General features: G+C 41.4%; 2 protein-coding genes across 6 annotated transcripts; both read left to right on the forward strand.

Moving 5' to 3' along the window:
• Nucleotides 1–449: 449 nt before the first annotated feature.
• Nucleotides 450–15,160, forward strand: LOC127375197 (long-chain-fatty-acid--CoA ligase 1-like). 3 transcript variants are annotated; one of them, XM_051421116.1, is made up of 21 exons: nt 450–517; nt 5,483–5,881; nt 6,642–6,756; nt 6,992–7,056; nt 8,016–8,117; nt 8,425–8,524; nt 8,638–8,813; nt 9,228–9,260; nt 9,361–9,412; nt 9,531–9,604; nt 10,499–10,576; nt 10,727–10,861; nt 11,329–11,463; nt 12,052–12,147; nt 12,352–12,424; nt 12,520–12,608; nt 12,713–12,829; nt 13,178–13,321; nt 13,439–13,543; nt 13,858–13,929; nt 14,054–15,160. In XM_051421116.1, the coding sequence occupies exons 2-21, from the start codon at nt 5,687–5,689 to the stop codon at nt 14,192–14,194; spliced, it is 2,097 nt and encodes a 698-aa protein (XP_051277076.1). In that variant the 5' UTR covers nt 450–517; nt 5,483–5,686; the 3' UTR covers nt 14,195–15,160. The 3 variants fall into 3 exon arrangements, with proteins under 3 accessions (XP_051277076.1, XP_051277077.1, XP_051277075.1); XM_051421117.1 differs by lacking the exons at nt 450–517; nt 10,499–10,576 and adding exons at nt 3,487–3,628; nt 10,246–10,323; XM_051421115.1 differs by lacking the exon at nt 450–517 and adding an exon at nt 3,488–3,628.
• A 703-nt stretch (nt 15,161–15,863) lies between these two features.
• Nucleotides 15,864–21,281, forward strand: cenpu (centromere protein U). Of its 3 annotated transcripts, none has more exons than XM_051421119.1 (13): nt 15,864–15,974; nt 16,427–16,481; nt 16,657–16,750; nt 17,123–17,468; nt 17,761–17,845; nt 17,900–18,013; nt 18,123–18,213; nt 18,333–18,456; nt 18,650–18,728; nt 19,736–19,783; nt 20,102–20,163; nt 20,617–20,773; nt 21,005–21,281. In XM_051421119.1, exons 1-13 carry the CDS (start codon nt 15,970–15,972, stop codon nt 21,158–21,160), a joined length of 1,416 nt encoding a protein of 471 aa, XP_051277079.1. In that variant the 5' UTR covers nt 15,864–15,969; the 3' UTR covers nt 21,161–21,281. The 3 variants fall into 3 exon arrangements, with proteins under 3 accessions (XP_051277079.1, XP_051277081.1, XP_051277080.1); XM_051421121.1 differs by having other exon boundaries at nt 17,927–18,013; XM_051421120.1 differs by having other exon boundaries at nt 16,663–16,750.
• The last annotated feature ends 673 nt before the right edge of the window (nt 21,282–21,954 follow it).

Raw genomic sequence — 21,954 nt, forward strand, 5'->3', positions numbered from 1 at the left:
AGACAGTGTGCAGTCTCTGTGTCCTACCCACACTGTCTGGGCTGCTTTTATGGTTGAATAACCGAAGTTGCACATAAACAGATTCAGGAAGTTCATGTGTTGTTTCCAGATAGAGAAATAATTTAATTACGCCCATTATAAAGCTATGAATCTGTGATCAATGCCTTAAAGGTCTCGTACTATCGGTTCTTTCATACCCCACTCCACTAGCTGTATTGTCACCAGAAATCAGGCGTTTCCCCTTCAAAATAGAGTACAAAAAATATAATTAAATGGTAACAGGGTCAAAATACACCCTGGGAAGACTACACTTGCTTTTAAGTTTACTTAAAAACCTTCCCGATTTAACATTTTATGCACTTACTCTCTTTTACTGTTTAGCTCTAGCATCGTTAAGTTCTACAGAAAGTTATGTAAAGACAACGGATTTTATTTTGAAAACCCTGCCAGGAAGTTGAACTTTCTAACGCCACGCGTGGTCAGGAACAAGAAAGCCGGGGACATCTGCTGCTAACAGGTGGGGAGCCCTTCAAACAACTAACTTATTGTTGGTTTATTTATATTGGACTAAGTCATAATGTGTTTGCTCGTTGTTACACTACATGCTAAACAAAAAAAAAAAAGACAAATATAGCATGTTACATTGTTTAAGTTGTATGGAAATAAAAAGTCCCGCGGAACTCTATTCAAAGATTGACTGTTTTATGGTAACTTATCTTGTTAGTGCAATAAGAGGAATACTGGTGACTGGAAAAACCGCGAAATTTACCTCAATGTTTTTGTTCTAGGTACTTTTTGAATTCGGCGTTAACATGAATCATTATATTAACTGGGTTTATCTTAAATACTGGACACACTGCAGTCTTCATTCACTACACTACACTACACTACGGAGTCTGCAAGGTTAACCAGCTGCAGTTATCACCTAATGGTTGACTTTTATGTGATAAGGGTTAAAGTACTGGTTAAAAAAAAAAAAATGGCTTCAGTTAAATTTAAAGGATTCTATGCAAGTTGTCTTTTTTCAGAAAACTTGAACTTTATGAATGAAAATCATCATCATCATCATCATCTTCACGTTTTTTTATTTTTTTTTTTACCATGAATGGCCTTTAGCTGCAGCCAGTGCAGTCAGAAGGTTGAGCAGAAAGTTTAAAGTCTAACCATAGCGAGTTGTTGTAGATGAACTACCAGTTTTGCATGGACTTGTATATTCTGGTGGTTTGGTATATATGTGTGTGTTTGTGTTGGTGTATATTCAGGCAGTTGAACAGTGTTAATAGGCTGTAGGGTCAGTGTGCATGGCAAACATCAGGTAGGTGGACAGACTGGGTGAAAGGCGACTGAAGGGATATTTTGGCACAATGCAGGTTTTGAGGTGAAAGGTGACTTGTCTCTGATTGGCTCACATCCATGAACCCACCCTACTTTCATTGGTTCCTTGGTATGCAACCCCCCCTCCCTTCTGTGGTACAACTCTGCTCCCCCCACTTCCTCCTCTCTCTCTCTCTCTCTCTCTCTCTCTCTATCTCAATCCCTATCTGTGTTATCCATGCCAGGGCTCTCAGGCTTGACCGGTGTGGGTGGAGCAGCCTATAGTAAAGAGGATCACGTGCTTCACAACAACAACAACAGACATGCAGAAAACTGTGCATCTCCTAATAATAGCAAACCAACATGAATAATGCAGCAGCTGAAGAATATTTTACTTTTTTATTTATTTTTGTAAAAATCTTAAAGCTGCAGTTGGTAACTTTTATAAAAAAAAAAAAAAACGTTTTGTCATATTTGCTGAAACTTTCACTATATCTTGACCGTAGTACATGAGACGGATAATCTGTGTAAAAACCAGGTTCCTCTGGCTCGTTCCTAGTGCTCCTAATGGCGTTTGCAAGAATCCACTGGGCCCAAACGAAAACAACCAATCAGATATGAGAAAGATGGAAAGATGCTTTGGGTTCCCAGCATCAATATTTGACGGCCACGCTTGCAAATGTCATAAGGAGCGCTAGGACGAGCCAGAGGAACCTGAACCCTCGTGCACTGTTGGCAGGATATCGTGAAAGTTTCAGCAAATATAACAAAAACTTTTAATTACCTACTGCAGCTTTAATATTAGATCATTTACGGATTTGATTTTGGATAGTTTTAGGTCTTTGGGCCTTAAACAGTTATTCAACGAATCCATCTGAGGTTTTAGAGGAAAAGTCTCTCTGGTGAAACTACTAACACCTCATATCTAAAAGGTTGGTTACTACAGTTATTAAACAAATTACATGCAGTAGAGCAGTAAAAAAAAAGTAAAAAGTAACATAAAATGGCAATACTCACTGTAAAGTACAGATACCTCAGAATTACTTGAGTAAAAGTACTTTAGACAATTATGTAGTTGTCTCTTTTGTTGTTGGATTAATATATTATTAAAAGTTCAAAGTTCTTCGTTGGCATGACCATATTTATACACTAATGCCAAAGCACTGAATGAATATTGACATAATCTTAAAGTTTATTCAGAACCTTGTTCAAATGACTAGTACAAACATGTCAATAGTCGGTGATGAACATACAAAAGAAAAGAGTAAAGTGCTTCAACCAACCAGTATTCCTACACTGGAATGCAATTTAACCTCAGGTTAGCTGTATTTCAGTTAATTTATATCATAATAATGTCTAGCCTTATATAACTGACATGTTAAAGGTATTAAAACTACTATAAAGTACAGAAAATGTCATCTTTTTTTTGTTCCTTTTGTCACTCTCACTCACTCAGACTGATCAAGTTAAGATATATTATCACCGACTTTGAGTAGAGATGCGTGTGTGTGATACCGCATACCAAAGAAATGTACATTGATGTGATAGTGATGTATGAAAAAGAAACACATTAACGTCCGTTCCTGAGGAGATTTTTTCAGCATTTTATGGATCAAACCATTAATTTTTGTAAACACAGACCCAGTATGGAAGAAACAACTGAGTCAACAGGACAGTTTCCTCTCTTTTCTGCAGTTTTTCCTTTGATCAGACTTTATCTCTCTCTGTCTAATCATCTCAGCTGACCACACAGGGGTCATAGGTCACTGGGGGAAAGGTGAGGGGACTGAGCAACTGCTTGAACCTGGCCATTGCAAGCCACTCAGCTCGGGAAGTCAGATTTCTATTTGTGTCTAATAGAACGTAGAGTAAGACAGACGATCCATGTGTTGATGCACCATGCAGATGATTGGTATTTGATTGCATTTTGTAATAGTTAGAATAATCCCAGAGTCTCAATGATATGCTCCAACCTTGTCTCATTGATCTTGTCAAGGGAAAAGTTCATTGATTGTCTACATCAAGTCTTTGAGTCAATCAGACCGACCGTCTTGCTGCAGCCAGCCAATGGGAGCCCTCCCCGGAGCCAGCGCGACCTTTGATTGGTAGATTATCCCAGGGGTTACACATCACCTTGTAACAGAATCTGTGAGAGCGTTTGGCGCCGGTAGTATATGAGTCCAATCCCCCTGTGTTAAAGCAGAGTGTGGCGGTTGCTGTAGCAGCAGTAACAACAGCAGGTTTCGCTGCCATTGGATGTTCAGCTGAAAAAAGGAAAGCCACAGTCCCACCTGGCTGCTTTTCTCTGTGACAGGTGAGTGGGGAAGAAATTGGATAGGAATAGAAAAGAACACTGAGAAATAGCTTTGCATTGTGCTTATAGAAGGTGGAGGCACCTGTCTGTGTGCAGCTATTGAAACCTTTACAGTAGATGGCAGCCCTAGTGTTATACAGGCTTTCCAGCGTAGAAGGTTGTTTGTAGTAACTTTTGACTCGTATTTAGAGCAAACTTGCCATTAGACTTTGAGGCTATGGCAGAGATGATTTGTGGAAATTGCGTGCAGTCAAACAAATTCCCTTCTCACTGTGGTGATTCTTCTGAATTCCCCCAAATGGAAATGGCTTTAAAAAACATTAACCTTTGAATCGTAGTCTATATTGGCTCATTTGTGAAGGTCGTGTGTGATGTGTTTTATAAAAAGTATGTTGTTGTTTTTTACATGTAACCATTAAACACAGATTACAAACTAGAATGGAGTATTGTAAGGCGTAGTAGTAGTTTAATTTATAAGCTAAAAACCTTAAAAACACACCTCTGCCCAGTTCAGTGCACTCTGGGGTTTTGCTGCCTTACTTGGTCTGTATGAACAGTAGCTGATGTCGGGTAATGTAACAGTATGACTCTCTGCTTGTGCTAGTAATTTGGAAAATGTTATTCACTTACAGATGTTACATTGGGTGTAATCATTAGACCACTGGCTCTCAAACTATATGAATCTCAATTCTCTTCATTTCAAGACATACACTATCAAAATTTGAAATGAAAATAGCCTGTTTAAACTACGAAATTGATGACATTTTTAATTTAGTTTCAATATCAAAGCCACGTTCATGCATGTAAGCATGCATAGATTCATGATTACATACGAGCTAAAATCTGATGGCAAGATGGTAAGTGTAGGTAAAACAAATGGTTCAAAAACATTGCAATCGTGGCTCCAAAGTGTGGACCAGGATTTCCACCAAATTAGCTTTGATTCTTGAACCGGTTCTGTTCAGGATTCAACAACAGTCAACAATAAATATTCATCTTATTAAGAATAACTGTCCGTAGTCCTGTCTGTCATAGTGGTGGCACAAAGAAAGCCTAATATTTTCTGAGGCGGCATGCGGTGTAAAAGATATTGAGAAACACTGTATTAGACAAATAAAACTGAAGCACCCAAATCCTCTCTTTGTGAAACTATATCATTGCTAACAAGGGAAGATTCATTAGAAGTACTTTTTACCTCTAAACCCTCATCATCGTGAATATTCACTCCAGTGAAGTTAGGACTGATGCTAACAGATTAGTGTTCCCTTGTGACTGCCGTTTGCTTGCTATGGATTACTGACTTTTATCTTCTAAAAGTACAACTTGGTCTTGATATGATCAGTGTTGACCCTCAGTTTGTTGCGTTAACTTGGAATCTGGGCCTAAGGTTGTTGTTTTCATCCTTCACATCCCTGTGTTCTCACCTAAAGACCCCAGACTCTGTTTCTAATGTGTTTACTCTCAAACAGCTCTTCCAGTCAGTCAACTCATTTGTCTGCGTGTTTGTTACAACACTGAGAACCTCTCCCATTTATACTGAACCTGGCACACCTGCTAAACTCGCCCAGAAAGAATCTGTTAAATGACATATGATCAAATTACACTGCAATATGAACCACAGCTGAACAACACTGCTCCACAGTAGTAACAGCAGAGTGCCTGAGGTTTCTGTACATCCAGCCAAGTTTTGCTTTCGAGTTCAGTCGACTCAGATGGCCTGGACTCTCAACTCACTTACATCTTGGTGTCAGATGTTACACACTAACATAAAAGGGGCAGAATATTGCACTGTACGTGAACATTTTTGCAGAGACAGGTACAGTTACAACATTTCATGGTCTTGCTCTCCTCTAGGTCCCCTCCCGGCCTGCATCCCTAAACACACTCCTTCCTATAACACACACACACACACACTCTTAACCTCACTTCAGGGCCAGCAGAGAGTGCTCAGTATTATCAGACACACCCTGCAGCCACCATTCCAGCCTTACATTCATCTAACGCACACTCTCACACACATTTACCACTCCACCCACACACACACAAACAGGCATCACCATGATGAGCCAGGAGTTTTTTCAGAAGTTGGGGTTGCCAGATCTAGATGAAGTCAGCCAGTACATCAAGAGCATCTCCACTCCCATGTTAGTCAGCATGGGGGCAGTGGCTGCCGCGACAACCTACTACCTGGCAACACGACCCAAAGCCCTCCCACCAGTCTGTGACCTCCGCATGCAGTCAGTTGAGGTTCCGGTAAGTTTACATGCTTTTGTCTGTCTGTCAGAGTCAAGCATCCAAAGCATTGCTAATTAAAAAGTCCAAACTTAAACATAAAAGTCACACTCACTTATAAGGTTGAACTGTACAGATCTAGGCATGATTAGTTATACACAGCCGGGCTGTTGCTGACAATACGGCATGGAATGAAAGGCTTATAAATGATAAAACTATAACCAGAACTAAAGCCGGATAGTCCTGTTGCAGTGTCAAGGACAACTTTACAGCAACAACCCCAACTCTTGGTGTGCCTCCTGAAAAATGGGTGGGGTTTACAGTCCAAACAACTGCTCTAGTCAAAGAGGCAATCTTAGTACTCACTGAACAGACAAACTCCCCGAGTAAACTACTATAAACAAATTGGTACAGTAAGTCCAGTAGCAGGACGAGCCCCCATTTTGACACAGCGAACGCTCAGCTGGCTAGATAATGAGGCTGATGACACAGGATTTAAAGTATTATAACTTACTAATTAGGCAAAATTAACTTAAAGGTTCAATGTGTAACATTTGAGAGGATCTATTAGCAGAAATTGAATATAATGTTCATGTTGTTACCTTTAGAATGAGCTATTTATCTACAGAATCTGTTGAACCGCCATGTTTCCACAAAATCAGCCACACTGCAACTGTACGTGAATTAAATATTCAAGCAAGAGTCAAGAGACTGACACTGTTGTTAGAAAGACAGTAGGATGAGTTGTAGCTCTTATAACCCACGTGTGTTTCTTCATCAGGGCGGAGAGTTGGCACGCCGATCAGTTATGCTGAATGGAAACGGTCCCTTGACACATTTCTACGATGATGCCACAACAATGTATGAATTCTTCCTCAGAGGGGCCCGAGTCTCCAGTAAGTCACACATTTGTTAATGTTATATGATTTTGAATGTGTATATTTTTAGTTGTAGAGTTCCTCAAAATCCAGTCCTGTAAGCCTTACATGGGGTTTAAACTTAATGTGGCTGATACCCTGCCACTACAGGAAACTACACTAAGACATAAACGGCACCATTTACTTAAATTTCCACTTTTCTTTTTTCTTTTATTCTCTCTACCCTCTCTGTTGCTTTCCTTTCATCCTCAAGATAATGGTCCCTGTCTGGGCTCCAGGAAACCGAAGCAGCCCTATGAATGGATGTCCTACAGAGAGGTAAGAGTCTTATAAAACACATTGCCTCCAGCTTGACAGCAGTAGAGCTACAGGATGCAGGCAACACCAATATCTTATATTATATTATAATAGCTTATTTAAAGCCCCTACAAGGAACTTTCATTCAATAATCTGTCTCTTGTGAGTCATCCAACCCTGTGGAAGAGCAATAATGGATTTCCTAATTACCCCTTAAAGTGTGAAAGTCATTAATTAGAGCTATTCTGTTTCAACAGGACTGCGTGTAATATTTAACTCTATTATCAGTAACACATAGCCGTAATAACCAACTCCCCATTGTTTTGACTTAAAGAAGAATAATTGTTTAAACAAACAGAATAAAGAGGCTACTTAGTTATCTACCCATTCAGTTAGTGTGTTACAGTCAAGTGTGCTAAATGCTATTAATGTGCATTAAATCTGGTCCATTATGTTCTCTGAGTTTATCATTTTAAAGCCCTGTATTATATCCCTTTAATGTTTCTGTAGAGAGGTTTTAGTGACTTAACTATGACCATAACATATCTAAAACGTGTTTCTTATCACTGGCAGCACTATAATATTTTAACAGAAGAGATTTGTTGGCCAACTGTTTGTCACTGATAGTAAAAAGTTAATTCAGCTTGAACGCGATTGGTAAAATATTAATGAAGCATTCCAGCACCGCCTGAGTGAACACTGTTTGCTAAAGGCTGAATACACCAGTTAAAGGACCAGTGTGTGTAGGATTCAGTGGCATCCAGCGGTGTACCAACTGAATACCACTCGCCCTCCAAGCATGTAGGAGAAATTACAAAAAAAAGAGCCAGTCGATCGTCCTAAATGTTCACTGCCGTTAAAAACCAGTAACTAATGACATTTTGTGTGTGTGTGTGTGTGTGTGTGTGTGTGTGTGTGTGTGTGTGTGTGTGTGTGTGTGTGTGTGTGTGTGTGTGTGTGTGTGTGTGTGTGTGTGTTAGGTAATGGAGCGGACTGAGAATCTGGGTTCAGCATTTCTTCACAAAGGACACTCCAAAACCAGCGACTCTCACATTGGCATCTTCTCTCAGAACAGACCAGAGGTACAGACACGTTCCCTTTACTCATAGGGCACAATGGTATCATTATACTTCCTGTGTACATCTTTCAAAGCATTGTGGGAACAGTAGTTCCAGAACCTAGAGCCCAATTATCCTCCAAATTAAAGTAAGACAATGAATAGTCATATGCTATAGAGATTTGGTCAAAAATGATTTCAGTACTGACATTAATCTGGTAATAACTGCATCACGTCGACACAGGAACACATTACCTGTGATTATTAATGAGTAAATTGATTATCCTTTAATGCTTGTTTATGTGTGTGTGTGCGTGTGCGTGTGTGCGCAGTGGACCATCAGTGAGCTGGCTTGTTACACATATTCTCTGGTGTCAGTCCCTCTGTACGACACACTGGGAACAGAAGCCATTGACTACATTATAGACAAAGGTAAACCTGAATAACATTACCGCTTACACTTCAGTGCCGGTGGTGGTGGTGGTGTTGTTGTTGTTTTTGTTGTTGAACGTCCGTCAGCATGTGTTTGCTTGTTTTGTCGGCAGCTTCCATCTCGACGATAGTGTGCGACGTGGTGGATAAAGTCAACCTGGTACTGGACTGTGTTCAGGACAAGGAGCACTCTGTGAGAACCATCGTTCTAATGGAGGCCCCCAGTGCCGACCTGGTCAACAGGGGCCAACAGGCTGGAATCCACATCCTCAGCCTGCAGGAGATGGAGGTCAGCAGGCAGATTATGTTCACACCTCTGTCTTTCTCTTGTTCCTTAATCGGTTCTTTGCCTTTTTTGCACATTCAGCCTTTTTTTGTTTGCTTAATTCTTCAGTCTTTAGTTTGGAAATATTCTGTATCCACACTTTTTGCTGTCTTCCTCTGTCTTTGTTTTGCTCTAATCTTTCTCTCTCTCTCTCATTTTTTATACATAGCTCTCTTTTTTTGTTTTATCTTGATCCATGTTAATTAGAGTTTACCTCCTTTTGTTTTATTGCTTTGTTGTCATTTATTTTATTCCTATTGTCTTGCCTTTTTCTTGTTTTCTTTTTGTGTTGCCTTCAATCTAGATGTCTCTTTTTTTATTTATCTTTTCTTTAATGTTCTGTTTCTTTCTTATTGATGTGTGTTTCTTGTGGTGCAGGCTATCGGGAAGGCCCACCATCACCAACCAGTGGTGAGTAAACACTCGCCTGTTAGCAGTCAGTATTTAAAATGATGCCGTGTGTTATTTGGCACTGTTTGACTGTCCCCCCCCCTCCCTCCATCCCTCTCAGCCTCCGCGACCTGAGGACATGGCTGTCATCTGCTTCACCAGCGGAACGACAGGTGACACACACAGACACACACACACACACACACACACACACAGTGAACTGCACACACTGTAATTTGTATTTGAACTATTATACTACATATATACTTGAACTCTAATGTGTACTTTCAGGAAACCCAAAGGGAGCTATGTTGACACATGGGAATATTGTGTCCAACTGCTCAGCCTTCATCAAAATGACAGAGGTGAGGTGCTGATGTAATACTTGAGTTAGAGCAGCTCTCCTCCTCTACCTTTTATCTCCTTCTCGACGGTACCTCCTCTCCTTCTCCACTTCCTTTTTTCATTTTTTACACCTTCCTTTCCCTCTCTTTCTCACCATCTCCTTTTCTACCTCCTCCTTTCTCCTCCTCCCTCACATGCATAGTTAGATGAGGAGATGAAGGAGATTTCATTGATAAATGAAAGCTCAACCGCATTCTTTTGGAAATGTGTATAATTTTTGCACTTTTTGGATATTGCTCTGCTAAATCACATTTCAATACACAACCTTACATTTATATTAGATCAAATATTATACCTTTGCTATGATCGACCATACTGTTATTACTGCTGTTCTACAACACATAATATTCAACAGATTTCCTGAGGAATAAAGTGAAGGAGAAACCAGAAATTAAAATGTGAAATCAAAAAAAGGAGCTCCTATTGTCGAGGTTATGGTCAGTTTCTGCTGAATTAAGTTTAATGGAAGGATTGGAAGGACAGTGAGAAGAAGAGGAAGGGGTGTCCACTCTCGCTGATTCAGGGTCCAGAAGCATCGCCATATTTTTTATTTTCTTTGAAGAGTGTGGGATTTTGGTAAACTCATTCCTTATCTCTCCAGTCTTACGCTCAGACCACCCCAGCAGACATCATGCTGTCTTTCCTGCCTCTGGCCCACATGTTTGAGAGAGTGGTGGAGGTACAGATACTAAACTGACTGCTTTCCCTTCCTGTGTCTGTGTCTGTGTGTGTGTGTGTGTGTTTCCCTGTCTGTTGGTCTGGGTCATGTCCATCCGTGTGTGTTTGTATAACTGTGTGTCAATGTGTCCATGTCTGTGTGTTTGCACTCCTGTCTGTGTGCACACGTGTTTTAGGTTTGCTGTCCATTGTGTCCCAGCGATGTCCATATTTCCTTCCTGCCCTTGGCTCATATGTTTGAGAGAGTAGTACAGGTATCGTATGTTTCCTTAGCTCCCTTAGTCACCCTTTTGTTAAAGATAGTCCAGTATTCCTTCAAACCCCTGTGTGTGTCCCCTCAGTTTCATCCCATGGGTTTTCCTTAACTTGTCCCTTCTGCATTTTCTTGCTGCTCATGCTGACAGGGAGTGATGTTAGTGCACGGAGCCAAGATTGGCTATTTCCAGGGAGATATCCGTTGGCTGTCAGATGACCTGAACACACTGAAGCCGACTGTGTTCCCTGTGGTACCCCGACTCCTGAACAGGATGTATGATAAGGTAGGTGGGCGCGACGACTGGAGTGTAAGCTCAGAGTTAAAGGTAGAGTCAGCAATTCTGGAGAAAGACTGTTAATATTTGAACTCAACGGCACATGGAGTTACCATGTGACAGATTTACTGTTCCTCTCACTCCCACATCCCCCCTTTCATCCTCCCATCTCCCCTCTCCTTCCCCTTCCTCGTGTCCTGTAAATGAGCGTGAATTCCCCCCTGTTGCTGATTGGCTGGAATACCGTTGTGTTGCCCGGTCCGATCCGAGCCCATACAGAGCTTTCAATTTGCATGATTTCTAAAAAACGTTCAAAAAATCTGCAGTTAACTCAAAGGAAAGATAATGCTATGTATAACTTTGGTCATGCATGTGTGTTTAATAGCCTATTTCTTTCATTCATTTGCTTTGATGCTGATAAATAAGGTGTGCCTTTGTTTGTGTGTGTGTGTGTGTGTGTGTGTGTGTCTCTGTAGATCTTCGGGCAGGCCAACAGCTCTCTGAAGCGCTGGGTGCTGGGGTTTGCCTACAGGAGGAAGGAGGCAGAGATAATGAAAGGCATCGTGAGGAGAGACAGTATCTGGGATCGACTCATCTTCGGGAAGGTCCAGGTACACAGAGCCAGCACAGTTAAATCTCCTGTTATGTCACTGTACGCTCGAGTGCCACATGTCCAGGAATGTTTTTCACCAGGGCCGGTTGATATATCGAATTAATTCAGTTAAGTCGAATTTTAGTTTTTGCACGATGTGTAATATCTCCACATTGTGAAAGTTGAGTATAAAAAAGGCTATTTTTAGTCCTGACCCTGTGTTTCTTTAATATGCATATTCCTCTCAAATCAGATGGAATTCCTCTCATTTGTGTCTGTATTTTAGAGCCTTTGTTTTAATAAGCCGTGGGTTATTTGGGTCTTGAAAGTAATTTGCTACAGTTCACTCAGATAAATGGTTTAAATGGAGCCTGAAGGCACACGTAGAGTTTAAAACATTGCATGAAGTCATGTATGGTTTGCAGACACAGACTTAACTCGCATAGCTGTTACAGAAGGCATTGATTAATATCCTGAGAGCAACAGTGATATATATACAACAGCCTCTAGTAGGGATATTTATGTGGTTGACTTTTTGTACATAGTATGTTGGGGTATGCACCTGATAGAGCTGTCAAGTATTCATGTAGTGTGCTGCCCTCTACAGGCCAGCCTCGGCGGTCGCGTGCGTCTCATGATAACCGGAGCTGCTCCCATCTCCCCTACAGTCCTCAGCTTCCTCAGAGCTGCAATAGGCTGTCAGGTAACACAAACACACTCAAGTCGACCTTAGCCAATGTTTCACATGATATCCTGTCTCTTTTTTTTTCCAACTTTAACTGGAATTGTGCAGCATAATACAGCCTGTAATCATCCACCCTCCTTCCTCCGTTCCCAGCCGGTTTTATATTGCATAACCCTGTTTGCAGCCGTAATAATAATAATGATCGTGTTTCCTCTGTCTCAGTTCTATGAAGGCTATGGACAAACAGAGTGTACTGCTGGATGCACCTTGACCATGCCCGGGGACTGGAGTGCAGGTAATAAGTGACAAAGCTGCTTGTAGCCTTGTTAAAGCGATAAATTGACTGATTACTCAGGTTTACAAGAAGTTAACATGACCTCATGTCCACAGGTCACGTTGGAGCTCCTCTGCCCTGTAACTCAGTTAAACTGGTGGATGTGCCTGAGATGAACTACCTGGCTGTAAACGGGGAGGGAGAGGTGAAACACAAAGACAAACGCACACAATGTGTGTTTTTTATTTTATATTTTCTATATTGACAATGCATGTCATTTTTAACGGTATATGTGTTTGCGTTTTCCAGGTGTGCGTGAAGGGTCCCAACGTGTTCAAGGGCTATCTGAAGGACCCCGAGAAGACTATGGAGACTATTGATGAAGATGGATGGCTTCACACTGGTGACATTGGAAGATGGCTTCCGGTAGGTTGAGTCACTGGTTCCCAAATTGTGGGTCTTGACCCCCACTAAGGGTTGCCAAAGCTTCACAAAGGGTCGTGAGGCCTTTTGAGTTCAAGGGTTGTAAGACAACCTTAAAATATATATATATATATATAAGGAAGCTTATATCTCAGCATTTCACTCATTTTTGTGAAGACCATTAAATTAAACTGTTATTTTTGTATTTTTTTTCAAAGTTCAGATCATTTTTTTAAATATAAACTTAAAGAAAAAAGCTCAGGATAAGGATACACTAGATTCATAAAATTCAGCATCTCTGCCACCCTGTAGACGTTTCATAAACGTGTGGATGAACATTTGTGTTCCCAGAATGGCACGCTGAAGATCGTGGACAGGAAGAAGCACATCTTTAAGCTGGCACAGGGGGAGTACATTGCTCCTGAAAAGATAGAGAACATCTACACGAGGAGTGATGCAGTGGCACAGGTCTATGTGCATGGAGACAGTCTGCAGGTAGGTGGAGGAAGTCTCTGTGTGTGTGTAATTGTTCCCTGTTTGACTGCCATTAAGCTCAATATCAGACACGACAGTCCATCTGACCTCTGTTTCCTGTATTGTGTTCATCTGCAGGCATGTCTGGTAGCAGTGGTGGTTCCTGACCCTGACTTCCTACCTGGTTGGACCAAGCGGACTCTGAGACTGGAGGGCAGCTACAAGGAACTATGTGGCAGAGCGGTAATACATTTCAGAGTTTAATGACAGTACACGATGTATTCAGACACATGCTGTTTGACTGAACCTACTTTAAAATAAAATAAAATAAAAGACGATAAAGAATTGAGGGAAATTGTTGGAAAAACTTCCACTTTTGTATAATTAAATAACGTCAATTTTAAAGATCCAGTGTGTAACATTTAGGAGCCGTTTTTATCTACAGAGGGAGCGTGTCCCTTACTGGCAGAGTCCGCCATTTCTACAGAAAAAACAATAACCCATGTGCTGTGTGTGAAATTATTCTGACTTACGTCCCTTTCCTTCCTTACATACAGGAAGTCAAGGCAGCCATCTTGGAAGACATGGCACGACTGGGCAAGGAAGGAGGCCTCAAGTCCTTTGAGCAGGTTTGAAAATACCTTTTCCTGTGTACAACTCTGTAGCTCTGTAGACTTTGTACTGCTGTTTTCCTGGAAGCGAAACATTATCATCCTCTCTAACGCAACCTGCCAACACTTGTGCGTCCTTTAGGTGAAGGCCATCTCCATCCACACCGAGCTGTTCTCAATCGAGAACGGCCTGCTCACTCCAACGCTGAAGGCCAAGAGGAACGAACTGCGGCAACACTTCAGATCGCAGATAGACGAGCTGTACGCTGGGATCAACATGTAGAACGAGAGGAGTAGAGCAAAACGGAAGGACAGACGCTAGAGCTCTACCAAAGGTGGTTTTTGTTTTTTTTTAGATGAAGAGAAAAGGAAGAGGCAGAGAGAGGATGAAGAGGCCCTCTCAGACTAAAAGCATCATCGACCTGTCTAGTCCTCATTAACAGTAACACTAGAAACAACAGGAACAGGAGGTGATACAGCTTTTAATGGAGCTTGATTCAGAGCATTTTGAAGAAAATCAATGGCCTTTAGGATCTGTGGCACAGAATACAAAACCTCCGAGGGTCCACAGAAGATTTTATGCTTATAATAAATGTGTCTATTGATGAAGTAGTTTTGCCTAAGCTATGTACAGTACAAATTCTGTGATTGTGTGTTGATTTCTAATCAGCTATTTTGTAATGTTAGCTTCATAAAGGGCACATAAGCACACACCTTTTAACTCTAAGGGAAAACTCAGACCACTGAAACAAGTTGACTGACAGTTAAATTTGGATCAGGATTTTTTTTTGTCAGTTGTCATGATTTTATTTTACTATGTTTCTTGGGTTTGTTAAGTAGAAAGTTGCAGTCTAAAATAGATAACAGGATTGTTTCTGCTGGGTCCTCGAATATTGAATAAGCTGTTAGGATCCTGGGAACCAGCAGAATGAGCCATATTAAAGACAGTCTAAACAAAGCTAGCTGTACACAAGGAAATTCAGGTACTAAAGAACAATCCGGACCGGAAACTGTGTTAATGTTTTAATTTATTTATGACGCTTACACGAAGGGATGAGATTTGTTGAAGAAATCAGTTTTCTTAAATTATTATAATATAGTAGTGTAAAGCAATGCAAACTGAATAAAATCATGTTCAATATTTGTGGTTTTAAGTTTGTGGAAGTACATTTGACATATGGTCTTGCTGTAATTGTTTTTACTATTATCTCAGATTTGTAAAAATGTTGATTAAAAATCATCAAAAGAGCCACGTGATCTGTCTGTCTGTCTGTCTGTCTGTCTGTCTGTTCGGTAGGGCTGTGTGTATGGGAAAACCATTTAGATATGTACTTCAGTCTTAGTGAGTCCAGTTATCTTGACTGCGGTGGATTTGTGTGTTTGGCATTCATGAGGCCATTTTTTTCCCCTCCTAATATTAATTTATTTAGCATGTATTTGATTGTTTATATGCACTGGAATAAGATAAATAAAATAAAACTCCCTTTTCTCTTGCTAAGTTGCTGAAATTATTTTGAACTTTTTAGTTGTTCTTTATAATAGTAAGCATCTAAAATACCTTTTTACTTTGTTTTCAAACTGGGGGTCTAGGGACCAACCAGGGTCATAATATATACCCTAATTTAAATATATAAAACTAATCAATAATAAAAATAATACATTATCAGGAGATTCCTTAGAATAAAAAAACTTCCAAATTGGGTGCATCTATTGTTTGGGGGGGGTCAGAACGGATACAGAAACGTTTCGCCTTCCGTAGGACCTTCCATTTAAGCGAAACCACTTAGGGTAGATACTTTTCACCATTTTGCAGTGCAAATGTTTATTTTAAGTCAACAGTATCCACACTTCATCGCCGTGAAATCCTCTGTAAAATACTATAAACTGTATCCAAATAAACTGTAACTTTGAGCGGTAACCGTTTGGTTGTAAAGAACCGTACCGCCCCCCCCCCGCGTATCTGACATGGTACAGTCCCAGAACTTGAAGCGTTTTGCGGGAAGCCGTTTGAGCTCGAGCTCCAAACATTAACGTTACAAGCGGCAGTTTTTCCCCCAAATGAGGTAAAGAAATGATCAATAATCGATTATTACAAATCAGTTAACTCTTGTGCTGCCAGTGTCGGTGCGTACGCTAGCTAAAGTCACATCATTTTGAATTGATTGGTGCTGCTCGCAACCGCCATTTAACGTTAGTCGCTAACGTTACCGTCATTTGGTAGAGAAATAAATAATATTAATAAAATCTCTGACTGTGAATATAAAGTCAAAGAAGCTGAAAACATAAAGGTTTTTTGGTTTTAAATGTTTGGTGGTGATATAAAAAAAAAGTACTTTTAAGTATTTTAGGTCAGCATCAACACTAGCCTGGTGCTGAGGGGGACTCAGTGTGGGAGGCTGGTCCAGGAACCAGAGCCCTTTGGTTGGACCTGTCACCTGATGATGGTACCTGTATTGATACTGATGATGATGATGATGATGATGAAGAAGCTCTTCTGTCTTCTCTGTTTCCACAGTACCAAAAAGGGCAGAGGAGCCAAAGTGCCCCGAGTGCCACAAGATGAGAATAAAGTGAGTCGATCTATGGTCACTGTAGTATTCGCACTATGATTTGATGAGAATTGGTACTAATAATGTATTTTAAAAAGGAAGAACATCGGAATTTCCATGCAACATTTAAATTATTAACATATACTAGTAGATCTAAAGCTGGCATGGCGTTTTACTTGTTGTCTGTTGTGTTCAGATCCAGAAAGGTTCATCTGTAGATGATGGGGAATCTCCCAACCTGTCTGTAATAGAGAGAGCAAGCTTCCTGGAGGGACTGCAGCTAAACTATGGTGAGTGTTTACACTGTACTGCTCTATCTTTACCTATATCACTGTCACAAACAGTCTGAAAAATACACACACACAGCCCAATGTGGTTGCCGAACTATATGTTGTAAATAGAGGGTAGAGCTGTGGGTGTATTACTCATAAGTACCATGATACTGTTACAACTGTATAGTTTTTCTTCTGCTCTTAATCTTGTGGCAAAGTAAGTTCAATCTGCATTATTTTTTGCGTGCAGAACATTTGTCTTCATGTTTGCCTTTCTACATTTATCCCCCATTTAATTTGTTGTGTGTTGAGCTCATCTTGTTTTCCAGAGCGTTGCATAACGTCAAAGAACCAATCCTGTGCTGACGAGAGAAATCTTGTGTTGCCTAGGTAACCCCCTGCACAGTACCGCCATGGAGGAAGATTTAAGCGTCTTAGAGGAGGAACGGGCGAACAAGGGAAAAGCTGGGAGAAAGGACATTCCTCAGACGTTGAAGACTGCTGTCAAACAGCGTGGAGGTGCCAAGAAGAGGAAGGAGACAGAGAGGGATGATGAGAATGAAGAAGAGGAGGAGGAGGAGGAGAAGAAGAAGAAGAGTAGAACTACTGGAGGGAAGGTCGAAGCAAGGTCAGACCCAACAAGCAACCAGCCTATCCCAACAGCCAACGGGCTCAAAAAATTGGTTGGGAAGAAACCCGCCAAGAGGAGGAGTGCTGGACAGACGTCTGCAGCGAGGTGAGGTCACATAGGGAGGGTACTTACAGGTGACTCGAAGGTCATACACCATTCATGGAGAACTCATTTGAAATATGTGTACTCGTGGGTAGAGAATATGTGAGTATATACACACAGCAGCATGTCAACAAATGTACAGGTATCCATATATACGCCAGATCTGTGTGTGTGTGTACATTTATACATTTACACCATTAGACATAACACTGCATCTACGTCTGTCCTCTGTGTCTTTGGACTTGCTTGTCTGTCTCGTGTATTGATCTGTCGGTCTTCCCGTTTGTCAACAAAGGCCAGTGAAGAATCGGCAAACAAAGAAAGGCAAGAAGAAAGAGAGTGAATCAGGAAGTGGAAAGTCTAGTGACCCTCAGTCACAGGTACGAAGTGATTGATAATGTCGGGTAATGAGCTCATTGTGAATGCTCTGAAAGACTTCTTTTTCTTTTTACCCCCCCAAGGAGGAATCTGACATTAGCACCACCCAGCAGAGACGTAAGAAAGTCCTGTCGTCTGATGAGGAGGAGACGGACGAGGACACGAGTTTGGTATGGACTAACTTCAGCACACCGTCGTAGCCAGGAGCATCCACAAGAATGTAGCCTACATTGTGATGCATTCACCTTTTTTTTTTTTTTTTTCACGCCATCTATTCAGAACCCGAGTCCAAAGAAGGCCAAGGTGTATAGTTTGAGCAGAACCAGAAAGTCTTCGTCCGATGGGTCTAAATCCAGAAAGTCTTCATCGGGTAAGGTGTTAGTGCAGCTGAATAGCTTAAGTATAAACTGAGCTTTGGAAATCTTGTTAGGTATTAACGGACGTTTTCATTTTACTGCTCTTCATTAAACCTAATTCTTCCTCCTGAAGGCAGTGCATCGGCAGGAGCAAACAAGGCCGACACCAACAGACAGAGGAAGAAGAGACGTCCTCAGGGAGGGACAGAGTTAGAGGTGGTGCTGGAGGCCTTCCTTGACTTCTGTGAACAGTACAGGTAAACTACGACATTCAAACAACCAAACTGTTCTCAAATACCTCTAGCGGATGTCTGTAGCCTCTGTAGATCTAACTCTTTTTATATCGCCACACAGTAACTTATTACATTCAAAGTTTGAATCATTTGTATTGCATATATTGCAGTTAAGAGATGTTACAGTGTATTTGTATGTCTGTTTATTTCTTTTAAGGGAGTCTGTGGAGTCTAAAGCAGTCAAACAGTCCATTGATTGTTTCTCCTCCAATGTAAAAGAGCAACTCCTGGAAAAGGTCAGACTTTTTCAATTCTGCCTCATTCGTGTTACCGAGGAGTTGTAGCGAAGGAGCAATCAGAATCAGAAATACTTTAATAATCCCAGGGGGAAATTACTTTCATTACAACTCCAAATATACATACAACATATTTACATACAACATATATATATATAATATCTAGAGAGGTTGTGAGACATTGTCCATGATAGACTGAAGCCTTGACAGCATCCTCCTCTCTGCCACGGTCGTCAGGGTGTCCAGCTCCTCCCCCACGACATCACCGGCCCTCCTGATCAGTTTGTTTAGTCTGTTGTTGTCTGCGACCCTCAGCCCACTGCCCCAGCATGTGACAGCGAAGAAGATCACACTGGCCACAACAGACTCATAGAACATCCTCAGCATCGTCCGGCAGATGTTAAAGGACCTCAGTCGGCTTTGGCCCTTCTTGTAGACCGCCTCAGTGTTTCTGGTCCAGTCCAACTTATTATTAAAGTACACCCCCAGGTACTTATACTCCTCCACGGTGTCCACAGAGACCCCCTGGATGGAAACAGGGGTCAACTGGACTCTGTGAAGTTTTCAATTTGTTTTCGGTTGACATTTAAATGTTTCGACTCTGTTGCGAACCCCTGATACAGATACAGCTTCTGATAAGAGAATCTAGTACATAATTACGACCGCATTTCTAAACTGTTTATGCATTTTGTTCACATAACAGCATGTGTGTCACAGGACCGTTTTTGAGTCATCTCCGTGGTTACGTTGAGGCTAACGTGCATATATGCCAGCAAGGTGTTGTTGATTCAATGTGCCAATTAGGATTTGATCTTACTGGAGTTTTAAACTGCAGATTTACAACAAACTGATCAAAAATGATGAATTATAGCTGTGAAGTGTTCAAGTCACCAATAAATGTGATCACACATATTAGAACACATCCATCAAAACAGAGGTGAATGATACTGATTAATATCAGACTTTTAATGTATATTCTCTCATGTTTTTTTTTTTTCCTCTTTCAGATCACTTCTTACAAGGAGCTCAAGGTGCTAAAGAGAGACAACGCTAAGGTAACTATGGCAGTGTTGGTTGCTCGGCCTACCGCTTTGGTCCAGACTGCAGTATCTCTACAACTAAAGATGCCATCATTAGGTCAAAATTCTTCATACTGATATTATTCCCATCAGACTATAAAATGTTTTTAGCACTAATAAGCAAACGTTAGCATGCTAATATGCTAAACTGCAGTGAACATGGTAAACATAATACAGTAGCTGTGAATCAGCCTCGCAGAGCAGCTAGACTCTTGTTACAGACTGTTACTTGATGGCAGTGTGTATTCACTGCGCCCTCTGTCCTGTTGGTGTGTGTGTGTGTGTGTGTGTCAGGTGGGCTCGTTGATTCGTGGAAAGACACAGAGACTGTTGGACGCCAAACAAGAGCTGATGAGGTGAGAGGCAGCGTGTTGACGTGCTGAACCATGAGTACTCAGTAGTTATTCCAACATTTTTACACTCCCATCTTCCAACTCTGACTTCCTTTTGATCTCACTTGTACACCAAGTTTCATCGTGACTGCACGTTGCACAGTTGTGACGGTATTGCGTCGACAAAATCTCCAAATTACTCCAGACATGTAGACACCTGCCAAAGTACCGCCTACGTGGTAGTTCCTTTTTGCCATGATGACACACACACACACACACACACACACACACACACACACACACACACACACACACACACACGTCACAAGCTGAAAACAATACCAGTCAATGATACCACAGCTGGTCATAACTTATAACTTCCTGTAAAAGTTGTTTACCTCCAAGTACAATGACCTGTTGTCTGTCTGTCTGTCTGTCTGTCTGTCTGTCTGTCTGTCTGTCTGTCTGTCTGGTCAGGGCAGAGAGACAGGTGTGGTTGCTGCAAAAGGAGAAAGCTGAACTTGAACTCAGATTAGGGGATCTGAGACGAGGCCAAGCGTTCCTGCATGACATCAAAGAGCTCAACAAACAATACCTGGGCTTCCGACACAAACATCCCAGAGAGAAAGAAACGGTACACACACACACACACACACACACACACACACACACACACACACACTGATGATGTGAATGCTGACTTTAAAAATAATGGGAATACTGACCTGAGTGTCTTGGTCATAGGTACAGCTTTAGCAATACAAACTATATTTATCTATATTTATTTATTTAATGCACAGCTGATGCATTTCATGAGTTCCAATAAAGCCCTAATGGTGACCTTTCCTCTCCTCCTCCCATCCAGTATGGAGCATCCAGCTTGCCAGCTCTGCTACTGGAGGCCAAGCACATTCAGGCAGCAGAGCATCAGCTGAGAGGAATCAATAACCGGCTGGAGAGAAGACTGGGACTCGGAAACAACGTGCTATGCCATACACACACGCAAACGCACACTGATTAAGAACTGTCGATGTCTATGTATTGTAACACCAGTGATTGTATGCTGAGGATTTCATTGTGTATGCCCAGGTTGGATCATTGTTAGATAAGCTGTAAGTATATTAAATGCAAAAAAAATAACAGCACGTTTTCTTTTTGTGTGTTTTTTGAGACAAAAATAGATAGATAGATAGATAGAAATATTTATTTATCCCCGAAGGGAAATTATAATGTTATAGCAGGATTAAGAATCAATTATTATTATTAGTCTTATTGCAGTGGGGAAGAATGATTTTCTATATCGTTCCTTAGAGCAGCGGGGATGAATAAGTCTGTTGCTGAAGCTGCTCTTTAGCTTGTCCAGTGTTGTGTGGAGGGGGTGGGAGGGATTGTCCATGATTGCCAGCAGTTTTGCCAGCATCCTCTCCTCCACCACCTCCTCCAGGGTGACAAGCTTAGAGCCAACCACAGACAAGTTTGTTCAGTCTGTTGGCGTCCTTTGCCTTGTTGAAGACACCGCAGCAAAGAAGATGGTGCTCACCACAACAACATCGAAGGTCCTGAGCCTCCTCAGGCCCTTCTTGTTGATGGCCTCTGTATTTGTGGACCAGTCCAGTTTGTTGTCCACTGTGACACCCAAGTATTTATACGCCGACACCATATCCACCATCTGTCCCACCGATGCTGACAGGAGAGGGCAGGGGCTTGTTCCTCCTAAAATCCACCACCATCTCCTTCGTCTTTGCCACGTTCAGCTGCAGGTGGTTCTCCCCACACCACTTCACAAAGCGGTCTACCAGGTCCCTGTACTCAGCC

The sequence above is a fragment of the Dicentrarchus labrax genome, unplaced genomic scaffold, assembly GCF_905237075.1.
Source record: "Dicentrarchus labrax unplaced genomic scaffold, dlabrax2021, whole genome shotgun sequence".
NCBI lineage: Eukaryota > Metazoa > Chordata > Actinopteri > Moronidae > Dicentrarchus > Dicentrarchus labrax.

Bases quoted from the DNA above. Each gene is read 5' to 3' on its own strand.
- cenpu (XM_051421119.1), top strand. The intron at 16,751-17,122 runs GTGAGTGTTTAC...TGTGTTGCCTAG, and splicing joins GGGACTGCAGCTAAACTATG to GTAACCCCCTGCACAGTACC. The intron at 17,469-17,760 runs GTGAGGTCACAT...TTGTCAACAAAG, and splicing joins GGACAGACGTCTGCAGCGAG to GCCAGTGAAGAATCGGCAAA.
- LOC127375197 (XM_051421116.1), top strand. From the start codon at position 5,687: ATGATGAGCCAGGAGTTTTTTCAGAAGTTGGGGTTGCCAGATCTAGAT. The intron at 8,814-9,227 runs GTCAGCAGGCAG...CTTGTGGTGCAG, and splicing joins TCAGCCTGCAGGAGATGGAG to GCTATCGGGAAGGCCCACCA. The intron at 9,413-9,530 runs GTGACACACACA...GTGTACTTTCAG, and splicing joins CTTCACCAGCGGAACGACAG to GAAACCCAAAGGGAGCTATG.